Source organism: Anolis carolinensis, chromosome 5 (genome assembly GCF_035594765.1).
Source record: "Anolis carolinensis isolate JA03-04 chromosome 5, rAnoCar3.1.pri, whole genome shotgun sequence".
NCBI classification, from domain to species: Eukaryota; Metazoa; Chordata; class Lepidosauria; order Squamata; family Dactyloidae; genus Anolis; species Anolis carolinensis.
This window is the reverse complement of record NC_085845.1, coordinates 30,792,064-30,804,780: the sequence shown is the minus strand read 5'-3', so window position 1 is coordinate 30,804,780 and position 12,717 is coordinate 30,792,064. Positions and strand designations below refer to the sequence as shown.

At 37.2% G+C, this 12,717-nt stretch overlaps 1 protein-coding gene across 2 annotated transcripts in view; it reads right to left on the bottom strand.

Annotated features, from left to right (window-relative positions):
• Positions 1–10,100: 10,100 nt before the first annotated feature.
• The window catches only part of larp7 (La ribonucleoprotein 7, transcriptional regulator), a 29,707-nt gene continuing 27,090 nt past the window's right edge, over positions 10,101–12,717 (bottom strand). For both annotated transcript variants that reach the window (XM_008112095.3, XM_016994125.2), the window contains exon 13: positions 10,101–10,522. In XM_008112095.3, coding sequence (XP_008110302.1) covers positions 10,442–10,522 — 81 coding nt within the window. In that variant the 3' untranslated portion in view covers positions 10,101–10,441. The remainder of the gene's footprint in view (positions 10,523–12,717) is intronic.

Below are 12,717 nucleotides of genomic sequence, written 5' to 3'. Positions count from 1 at the left end.
ATTGCCTTTGAGGCAGGCATATATGTCTTACACATTCAGCCCACAGTACAGTACTATTATTCTACCACTTCTTATTTAAAAGCTCTTATTGGTATTTTATTTTTTTCAGTGTTTTTCATGGGATTTTTATCCTTCAGAAGCCTTGGGGCTGCTCTGAGCATGTTAGATTATTGGCATCTTAAGACCTAGAGTTCAATATATTATTATTTAGAAATCCATACCTTTTTACTTCTAAGCACACCCTTGGAAAAAGCTGAAAGAGTGGCTTGTTAGGAATGCCATGAAATGGCTGTTCTAAAGTACTTCTGGTTTAGATCCTGAGATACACCTTCTCTACTCTCCTTAATAAGTAATGAGTAATAGAGTTCTGAGAATTCTGAGCCCAGTGGCTTGGATGATGATGAAGGCTCTTTACTTATTCATCTCTTTTGGCTAGTTTTTTTTATTATATTATTTATGCTCTGCAATTTTATTGCATTTTGTTTGTGTTTATTTTTAGTTCTTGTTATTCTTCTATGGACAGAAGCATTGTCAAAACCATCATGTTCAGAGGAATAACCTAACAAATGAACACACTGACAAGCTTGTTTCTGTTTTACAAAAGGCACATGTACAAGTGAAGACAACTAGACTGTGACCACAAAGTCACACTATCCTTTAGTTAGATACAAGTTGTTGCTGTTATATTTATTTATTTATATCCCACCTTTTACTCATAATTGGGGCTTGATGTGGCTTGTGTAATTAGTTGTGCTGTGTGTGTGTGTGGGGGGGGTGACTTGAGAAACTGCAAGTCGCTTCTGATGTAAGAGAATTGGCCGTCTGCAAGGACGCTGTCCAGGGTGTTTTGATGCTTTTACCATCCTTGTGGAAAGCTTCTCTCATGTCCCCGCATGGAGCTGGAGCTGATAGAGGGAGCTCATCCGCGCTCTCTCTGGGTTGATTCAAACTGGCAACCTTCAAAGTCAGCAGTCCTGCCGGCACAAGGGTTTAATTCACTATGCCACCAGGGGTTGTGTTAAAACAGTTTTTTTCTCAATATGAAACGCAACCTGCAAGCCATGCAGAGAGTGATTGAAACTGAATATACTATGGTTATATGTCAGCAAAAGTTAAATTCTCTTTCGTATTTGAAGCAATAGTTACTTATAGGTATAAGCTGGTTTCATTAAATACAAGGGGAAGGATATGCTATTCTCTTTATATATTTTTACCAGTATTTCCATACAGTAATCTATGAATAAAGCAATGTATGTGCGTGAATATATTCAAACCAAGCATGCTAAATCAGATCACATAATTTAAAGCATGAAAAGAATTCAAGAAAGTTTTCTATTTTCTTTCCAGACAACATATATCACTGTTTTTAAGCAGTCATAGAATAAACTTAGCAATCTTAAAATGGTTGTGGTATTATTTATTTACTAACTTCACTTGTATACCGCTTTTCTCAGTCCAGTGGGGGACTCAAAGCAGTTTCCAACATATTTATGGCAAATTTTAATGACTCACATACATAGGAAACCTAACATGAAATAACAATAACATATAATTATCAGTTAGATCATTAAAGCATAACAACATTTACACATTAAAAAGTGGAGTTAAAAGCATACTAATATAAACATTAAAATCACATAATCCAAAAACCATAATCCAAGGCCGTTCCAAATATCAATTGCATGTATTCCCTGACCATTCCTTGTATTGCTTACTGCCCAAAGGCTTGATCCTATAGCCAAGTTTTTACTTTTTTTCTGACTGCCAGGAGGGAGGGCACTGATCTAATTTTGTTGGGGAGGGAGTTCCATAGTCGAGGAGCCACCACTGAGAAGGCCCTGTCTCTCGTCCCCACCAGTAGCACCTGTGAGAGAGGTGGGACTGAGAGCAGGGCTTCCCCGGACAATCTTAACCTCCAAGATGGTTTGTAGAGGGAGATAAGTTTGGACAGGTAAGCTGGGCTGGAACCGTTATTACCAATTACTCTCGTGGGGAATGGTCGTTGTCATTAGTTTGAATTCATTTAAGGTTTCATTACACAAAACGTGCAGTTCATGACTAATTGATTCCACTGGATGCAGTTTTGTTTTCTTTATATCCACATAAAGAAAGGTGTTTGAGAGAAAGACATGTAGCCCTACCTACAAACACACACTTTAACAAATGATCTGCCAACAGATAACAACACTTAATACATATAGTGATGTCCATGAAAACTTGGACCATAATATTAAATCCTTCCTTTCCTCTCTCCCATTCTCCATCCCCTCCCCCATCTCTCTTTCACACACATAATATCTATGAATGTGTGTGTGCACACAGAAGGAGCTACAGGAAATGTGAATGTGTATGATGAAATCACGCTTTCCCTCTCCAGAACAAAATTGGTTCAGGTATTACTGCTCTGCAAATGAGTCAGCCTTTTGTCTCCAGGAATCAGCTCTTTTCTATTAAGATGAAGCACCTCAAGCAGTCATTCATCAGAAGTCTGTTCCAACAGTGCAGCTCAGGTGACATCACTCTTCATACGCAAACAGCAAGCCTGAAATACATCCCCTCGCTTCTCTAAGATGCTCGATTCTTTCATTACAGAAGGCACACAGAGCGAAGAAGTAGGAGGCACGTCAATAGTAGGGAGGTGGCATACTGTGAGATACACATAATGACAGGCAAGTGTCCAAACATATAAGGAGCTGTGTTGATTTATATACATATAGCAAGCAGAGTAAAAGAGCCCAGCAAAAGAGTTTCTAAGATTTCCTTTTTCCTATTAACAGAGGGGGAAATTATCTCAAACACAATATAATCTCAAGGTACCTTAAGAGTGAATCATTCTTACTGTGGTACATATTTTCATGAACTGCATCCCTGTTTATCCATAATCTAATTTCTGAGAATATTTACAATATACTCTTAGTTCTTAAGTAGGCATTTTTGCTACATTGGTATACCTTGTTTAATGAAGTAGATGTGTTTCTGGGCCTTACTATTTGAACACAATACTAGGAAAAACAGGGACAGCAACTCAATGTGATTTAGCAAACTTTTCATCCAAAACTAACAACATGCACATGTGAAATGAAACACCCAGGTCCTGTAAGCTTTGTATAACTAAACAAAACATTGTTCTTCAGAAATACATACAACAAAGTTATTTTCCATTTCACCTGGCTATAACTTTCTTATGATTTCCATTTGGAGGTGTCAAACTTGCAGATCTAATTTTTCTTTTAACATACTTGAGGAAACTGGCAAGGCAGGTAGCTTTCCCCTTTGCTTTCATGCATGCAAATTGGTGCATTCTCGGGGCAGCTGTTATTTACTCTCCCTGTGGTAGATAGGCACACTTGTCTACAATCAGGCCTGTAGCGGAGGGGGGGGGGGGTTAGGGGTTCAAACCCCCCCCCCAAATTTTTCAGGTTATTAAAAAAAACCTGGTTTACTCATGAATTTTAACTGGTTAACCAAATCCTCATGCTAAATCTATGAGACGCAAAACATTAAGAGTCCCTCCAGACACTATTTCAAGCAAATATTGACAGGTTTGTAGTGGGGGTGGGGGGTGCTAAGGGTTCAACCCCCCCCCCCAAATTTTTCTGGCTACGGCTCTGATTAGAATTGATAAATTGGAGTTACATTTTCTCTCAGCTCAAGCTTTCCTGCATTGCCTACTGCAGACATAATGCTGCAAACTAACCCCAAATGCCTTTGTGTCTCAAGCCTTCTTCACCATCCTCCTAAAGATAATGTTGTTAAAGAAAAAAAATCCAGCTACAGTAGAGTCTCACTTATCCAAGCTAAACGGGCTGGCAGAAGCTTGGATAAGCGAATATCTTGGACAATAAGGAGGGATTAAGGGAAAGCCTATTAAACATCAAATTAGGTTATGATTTTACAAATTAAGCACCAAAACATCATGTTATACAACAAATTTGACAGAAAAAAGTAGTTCAATACGCAGTAATGTTATGTTGTAATTACTATATTTATGAATTTAGCACCAAAATATCATGATATATTGAAAACATTGACTACAAAAATGGCTTGGATTATCCAGAGGCTTGGATAAGGGAGGCTTGGATAAGTGATACTCTACTGTAGTTTGATGAAGAGGAAAGTGCACAGAACTAAGCAGGCATATAAAGCTTTTTTGTCAGTAACTTTGTTAACTTAGGTATGCCTGAATAATAATGTACTCCTCCAATCCAAACAATTATTTAAAATGCACGAAACAATGTAAGTTAATTCTGTGATGCCAAATTGGATACCCCCCCCCCCCCCTTGATATAGCAGCAAGGCTGGCAGCATTTTTGAAATTGAAGATATTCTGATGTCTGTTCTGTCCCTGATTTTATTGTATTAGCAGCTGTGGTGGGAAAGGACATCAGGAAAAAGGGTCAAAATATGGTAAGTTGCAGTAGGGAATAATGCCACAGACACTTGTCCCTTGAGCAGTGGGACATGATGCAGTAATGTTGCCTCAGTTTTCCTTCCCTCCAAAATACTTCACCTTATGCATCTCAAGAGTCTTATAGGATTTGGACATTATTATTAGGACACACCTTACTGCTCATATTCAACATTCCATCCAAAAGAGTAAGGCTTGTTGCTGATGTCTGCCTTCAAGTCACTTATGACGTATAGCAACTCTATCAAAGGGTTTTCTTGGCAAGATTTGCTGTTTTCTTTTTCTGAGGTTTTTTAAAAGTCATGTCAGAAGTGACTTGAGAACATATTGCAAGTCACTTCTGGTGTGAGAGAATTGCTCTACAGAGACATTGCCCAGGGAATGCCCAGATGTGTTACCATCCTGCTGGGAGGCTTTTCTCATGTCTTTGCAAGCTAGAGCTGACAGATGGGAGCTCACCCCATCTCATGGATTTGATCCAGAATTGTTCAAGTCAGCAACCCAACCTTCAGGTCAGCAGTCCAACCGGCACAAGGGTTTAACTCATTGCACCACTGTGGCTGCTTCTCTGAGATCTTCTTCTTCATTCACACAGTTGTTTCTGACTCTTCATGACCTCATGGACCAGTCCACGCCAGAGCTCCCTGTTGGCTGTCGCCGCCCCCAGTTCCTTCAAGTTCATGCCAGTCACTTCAAGGATACCGTCCATCCATCTTGCCCTTGGTCGGCCTCTCTTCCTTTTTTCTTCCATTTTCCCCAGCATCATGATCTTTTCAAAGCTTTCCTGTCTTCTCATGATGTGACCAAAATACTTCATCTTTACCTCTAGTATCCTTCCCTCCAGTGAGCAGCCAGGCATTATTTCCTGGATGATGGACTGGTTGGATCTTCTTGCGGTCCAAGGCACTCTCAGGATTTTCCTCCAGCACCAAAGTTCGAAAACGTCTACCTTCCTTTGTTCAGCCTTCCTTATGGTCCAGCTCTCGCATCCATAGGTTACTATGGGGAATACCATTGCTTTCTCTGAGATGGAGAGTGTGAATTGCCCAAGACAACCCAGAAGTATTATCGAAGGTTTTCACAGCCAGAATCACTGAAGTGTTGTGTGGTTTCTGGGCTGTATGGCCATGTTCTAGCAACATTTTATCCTGATGTTTCACCTGCATCTGTGGCTGGCATCTTCAGAGGGTTTCCATGGCCATGTGCAGATTTGAACCCAACTCTCTTGAGCCTTAATCCAACTCTCAACCACTACCCCTCACAGTTTACATCCATATTGGCTGAGGAAGGGCAGTCCTCGTGTCATAATCATACTAGTCAATGAGTTTGCAATATCGCTGAATCTCAGTATTATAGTAAACCTAACCTTCCACTAAACTGATTTTGCTAAACTCCCTAAGACAGGATTAGACCACATAGTGCCCTTTGGATGTTGATGACTATATCTTTCATCAATACCAGTTGAGTCAATGGTCACTATTAAAGGAGATGTAGTTCCAAAAACCAGCTCTCTTATTCATTTCTGTTTCCATGGAGCTTCAGGAATATGAGACAAGAAAAAAGAAAAAGGGGGTAAACATTACTTTTTCATTAAGCTCACATTTCTTTAATGCCATTTCAAAATGTCTAACCTACAAAAGAATTATTTAAAATTGAATATCAGCTAACCTTTACAAAAAGTATTTCCTTTCTTTACAGATATCCCTGCTTCATTCACTGGAAAGAGTGGCCCCATAATATATCATCATAATATATTCCAGTCGTTGGATGAGTCAGCAGCAATAGAGGAATCTTTGTCACTCCAGCGACAGATTGTGCTGCTTAGACAATGTCTACTTTTCTAAGCAGTTCATACAGATCTACCAAGAAAAAAATCCCTCACAGACTGGAAGCCTTTAACAATCTGGAAAATAACTGCTGAATTAAATCTTCAGGGCTCTATATGCTGTTTATAAATAGATACAAGACAACACATCAGACAGCAAAAATAGCAACATCTAACTGTGTCACATACAAGGGTTCATTCATTTATTTGGGAGATGTGAATCATATCCTTTTCTCTAATCTTTAAAATCAATATACGTAATTTGCAATTCCATCAAATCCCAGCAAGAGGACATTTGACTCAAAGAGGAAACACTTTTTTATTCCAGGGAGTTATTTTAAAGATATACAGTATCAGCAAAGAACAACTGGAAAGATTACCTTCATTGTAATTGGAGGAATATCTCACACACAATGTTGATCAGTTAATTCAGTTAACAGTTGATCAGGTAATTCATGTGGCAATGGGTTATGTCACAATGTTCTTACATTGCAATACTGTAAATTTAGCCATAACATTTCACATTCATAGTTACCTTTGAGGAAGTCTTCTCGAGTAACATTTCCAGTTGTGTATTAATGACTGCATGCTGAATTCTAGTAGACCCATTGAATTGCTGGAAACAGAATGTCAACATTGACCAAAGTTCCATATATCAAATGGATCTACGGTACTTTAGTTGTTGTTAATATACGCTTTTAGATTTTTATTTTTAGTGCTACTTCCCCCTCAGCCAACCCCTACAGTCTTGAAGACTGATTAAAACACTATTAAAATGTTTCAGCACCCCTATGTAGTTGAGATCAAGGCAATGATCTGGCTTATTGTGTGAGAGTTAGGAAAATGAAATTTCTGCCATCCTTGTATTATAATCCATGTGTAAAATGTTTATATTAAAAAACAGGTTCTAATTAAGGGCATGTCATGATATTGACAAACATTCATAGGGTCTTTGTGGATTTCTTCAGAGATTACCATTGCTTTCTTCTGAGGCTCAGAGAATGTGACTTCTCCAAGTTCACCCAAATAGATTCCATAGCCGAGTTTGAACCTGGTCTCCCAAAATCCTAGCCCAACACTCAAATAACTATGTTATGCTGGCTCTTTAGGTGTGATTTATGAAAAAGATGTAAAAGGTATTTTGCCTTTTGGCAATTTCAGGATGCAATGTGATACTTATATTAGGTCAACAACATATTTTTACCTATTTATCAACTGAATGTTTTACCATACATCATCTCTCACAATTTTTTTTATCCTTTCACTGTTAAATGCTCATCTCCCTCTTCAATCACTTGCAATTGTCTTCCCTGCCTTCCCCAAACTTTAGTCTGTATTTGCCTCATTCACACTCCATTGGAAACATGAACCCTTTCATTTTCTTAGTCAGTCTCCATCCATATGCAAACACACCCACAGTATCCATAGGCAAATACAGTCATTTCACAACTGGCATTCTTTCACACACAGCACTGGAACTAATTAGTATATAAATATCCTTCACAGTGGTACAAACTTAAGTTAAATCATATTGGTGTGGTTTATCTGTTCAACAATTGTTGGAAGGTGACAAAGACATCCCAATGCAGATAAGCAGTTGCATGTAGAGTGATGAAATCTTAGGCCAATACAGGTCTAAGGTACAAAGCTCAAACTCTAAATTAACTCTTGAGTAAGGAATTATCAATAGGGCCAGAAAGAAAGCAATGCAAAAATCATAAGCAACGGAATTGCAAAGACAGTGGTCATTACATAAACAGAACTTGGATGGCAATTGAGATATCTTGTGCTCATCACTATGGTGTACTATATTTTTTGTCCAATTTGAGTTGCTAGACCTAAGTAAGGTTTGTTGTGCGTGCCTTCAAGTAATTTCTGATGCAGGGAAAACATATCAAGGGATTTTCTTGGCAGAATTTGTTCAAGGGGATTTACCTATGCTTTCCTCTGAGGCTGAGGAAGTGTGACTTCAGTTTCCTAGTGGGTTACCATGGCCAAGTGGGAATTTAAACTCTGGTTTAGTTCATCACTCAAACCACTATTTCGTGCTAGCTTCCAAGTAGAATAGAACCAGTGGAATTTAGACATGGTAATTTACAGCTCAGCAAATAATTCAACAGGTCTACTCTAGTTAGGACTACAGTCAGTCACTAACCAACACCCAGCTTACATACGATTCATAGGGGTGAAACAACAGGAAGTGAGAGAAACCTATCCTGCAGAAGGGAAATTCACTCCTAAAAGAGTTATCATGGGAAAAAAGGTGTCTCCACTAAAACTTTATTACCAGTTCTTGTTTCTACAAGTCATTTTTTTCAAAATCCAATTATAATAGGAACAGAAAGTGAAAAGGGGTAGAGACAGCAAAACAAATACCATAGGGGTGTTAACCCTTCCCTATGCTATCAAAAGCATGTATGTATGTATGTCTGTCTGGAGTTACACTTGAAAATGTACCTGTTCCAACTTACATACTAATTCAAGTTAAGAACAAACCTACAGAATCTATCTTGTTTGTAATTTGGGGATTAGCTGGACTCCCATTCATGTTTCCTACTGCAATCTCTCTTGTAAGATGATGGTGATTATTCAAGGGCAGCCACTTTGCAGTCAGTGTCCTAAGAGACTGAAATACCACTGTTGTTGCCATCAGATGTGCCCTTTTACTCTTGCAGAGTACGCCCTTTTGCCCTACAGAAAATATAATAGGGAATTTCTGGCAAGTTGTATCACATCAGAGGATGAGCAGAATTATGAATCCCTGATATCATGGAGGTATTATTGTAACAAAGGTCTTGTAACAATGCATGAGAAGTAACAAATAAATAATAGCATCTAAGTTGGGTCTCTGCATCTGTCTGTTCATTAGGAGCTTAGTCTATAAAAGTTGCCTCAAACATCCTTATTTTGACTATAGGTAGACAATCTTTTACTTGTACACTAGCTGTCTGTAAGCCAGAACACATCAACTGCCCAGAGCCTGTGACAAAAAAACATCATTGCTCAGGGTGAGCTGTGAATCACTGGTAAGTTTGATGATTCATTTTATTAACCTGACTTACCTGGACTGAGCCAGTCTAGTTTGAATGTTGGACACTTGAATCTCTGCTGAGCCATGGAACCTCGATGGGTTACCTTTGGTAAGTCACACTCTCTGAGCCTCAAGGGAGGCCTGAGCAGCTCCCTTCTGACCAAACTCTGCCAAGAAAACCCTGTGGTAGATTCATCTCAGGGATTCCATCAATCAGAAATGACTTGAAGGAACACTATAGAACATAAAACATTATTCCCTTAACTCTGACCATACCAAAAATATTACTCGCTCTGCTTGCAAATTCATGTTTATTTTTACATGACTTATGATTTCACAGGCAAAGCTTTGCAGGGATGACATGTTGCCAGGAGAGCAAAAAGAAGCATCACAAACAATTGCTGTCACAGTAAAAGTAGAACTGAACTAATAAACTATGGGTAAGCTCCATGCTTGTGCTTAGTTTTCAAATGAAAAAAAAAAAAGAATGGAGTAGCAAATTATGGCACTGAAGGACCTTCTTGGACTCCATGTAAGGAGGTCTCGATATATGTGGAGAACTGGTAAAAGCAAAAATTACCACCTGTCCATTTTTCCAGTAGGTCTCAGCTGGATTCCAGTTCCTTTGTAAAATAAAGGACTATTTCCAATTGCAAAAAGGGAAGCCTGGATCTAACTCTTATACTATACAGCAAGTAACAATGGCCTCGTAAATAAACAATCTCATAATAGTAGCAGCCCGAGTTTTCCTTCAGCATTATTCATTGACAGATTTGCAAAACTTGCTAATGAAAAGAAAATAATAAATGCATGTTTAGAAAAAAAAAGTAGACTCATTTTTAGCAATCTTTTATAATGGATTTTTTTATCTTTGCTTACAAACTTTAAAGAAGAGATCTACAAAGATCCTTACAGTTTTATTTGGTTTGTCCTTAAACTCTGACTATAAAAACGCAATGTACAAATATAAGTGACAAATACATTGGCTTCAGAACCATTTATTTGTGTCCCATAGTATTATAAGGCAAATAAGAAAATTCGTAAGATAAATTATTTTTTCTTTTAAACAGCTGGTGAATGTCATGTTCCACCTCTTCTTTCTACTGATAGGTGAGAGGGCACATATCACGTCATTAGTTGCTTTTTTAAAGAAAAAGATTTCATTCAAGTGAGATACTTATTCATCTTCAAAGAAGTGGATATGTTTGCTCATCTCTTGAGTCTTTGCCAGTCTCATTTTTTCAGCTTTTGCAATTAACTGTAAAAAGAGAAAGAAATGTCCTAATTATTTCATAAAGTTGAGATCTTCAAATTTCTTTAATTTAGCATTTAAAAGCTAAAAAGAATAACAATGAGAGGATCATGGCCATAGTTCCTTTTCAGAATTGTAAGACATAATTAACTAAGTTTTTTTTTCTAATCCCTTAACTATTTAGTCTTTATTCTAGAAGGACTTGCTTTTGAAAAATGGTAAATATTTTAAGTTTAATATTTCAAATAGTCTTAATCTCAGAGTTTTGAAGATCGTGTTTCTGAAAGCATGGATTATAAAATTATGGAATAAAGTCAATTTAAAAGAAGGAAAACGGTAAGAAAAAATATGTTCCTCTTAAAAAAAAAAAAAAAGATTGGCAGTCATATAGAGAAAAAGGTATCAACCAAAAAGCTATAAACCTCTATATACCTAACTGGCCATAACTGCCATGGAATACAGTGTACCTTAATTCCGAGTAGAGTAATTTACCCAATGATTACATTTTGTCTTAAATTTATTATTTTGTTTAGATCCCACTTGCCTTCCATACAAGAGCCTTCAGATTAAAATAAACATAGCTAAAAACATAATATTAAAAAGTAATTTAAACAAATTGAATTATTACCAGGGCTAAATTAGAAGCTATTTAAAAGCATTGAATGCGTAAGAAGAAACTCCTTAAAAGCCTACAGATCTTTCTGCAGTAATCCACTAACAGCGAAAAGCCTATTTTTAAATTATTTGTTTAATTTACATCCATATCTCTTCACAGTATAGAACCCAAGGTAGCTCACATCTTATATTAAAACACAGCTAAAAATCTAATGTGCCAGTAAAAAAAATTAAGCCTTTAATTTTTTCCTATTAAAAACAGTACTACTTTAAAACAGTTCAAAACCATTTACAAGGCAAAAATGGGGATAAAACAGAGCAGTCCCCAAAGCAGAGGCCAAGCAGACATCTTTCTGAAATGCTTTAGTTGTGTACTCCTGCATGGCAGTGGGTTCAACTAGATGGCCTTTGCGGCCCATTCAAATCTATGATTCTATGCTCCTCTTGAAATTCAATCCCTGAAAACAAGTAATGCAAATCATTACTGCTCACTATTTCTGAATTAAGGCACCCATCCTTCATTTTCCAACTAAAATAAACACTGGCAACGAATGCAGGAAGAATTTATTTTTATAATTCCATACTGGCAAGTATACTTTCCTTTCATGTAGAAGATATTATTTTCAAATATATAAGACAAAGGCTTGATATTCCAGGGGTTCCTCTAGTATCGGTTGAAAAAAAAACTCTCATCTTCCCACCCTATTCAGGAAGGAGATCATTTACATGACTTCAAACCAATAATTAACACTATAGTGATTCATGACTATGGAAAAGTTACTTAGGGAATTAACACCACAAGAGGATTCCAATTCCTGAAGAAGTTTCACTGCATATATTCAAAAAGGTCAAAGGATGAGAAGCAATAGGTTGCAAAATTCATCAGACCTCCAAGGTTGTGATTCACAGCCTAGAAAATCTATTGAAATGTATTATCTATTATTTTTAGTTAAAAATGTACAAAAGATAGTCTAAAGACTTTTTTCTGACCTAGATCACTCTCCCAATATTATAGTCACATTATAATGTTTCCAAGCCACCTTGGATCTTATCTAAGGAGAAAGTGGGATATAAATAAAAACGAACACCACCTTGTTGCTTTTAGCAATGCATTCATAATGTTTCTCACTCAGCATTAGGCATGCATGTGGACCAAACTAATGATTGTTTATACTGAATCATGGGAAAATAACACTATTTTATGTTATAACTATTATAATTTAATCAAGTACTGCACAGAACAAAACCAAAGTTTTTCCACAGCTTTTGTTGCACAGAAAAATGAACATATATCTCACAACTGTATGCTTAATCTTATATTTAATCAAATAAATTGCTATCTATTCCAAGTAGCAGTTATAGTTCAATACCAAACTGATTTACACTTCATAATATTTTATAAAATGATTCTTGAACAATAAGATTTAACACACGCAAGGCATGTGCTCCACTCCAAAATGTAAACTTTCCAAAAAATGAAGCTGTTTTAAATTGAGTCACACACCATTAGCTTGCTGAGCCCAGTTCAGATTATTTCCACTGGAAACAACGAGTTTCCAGCCAGTTGTGGTCTAAGTATCTCCTGC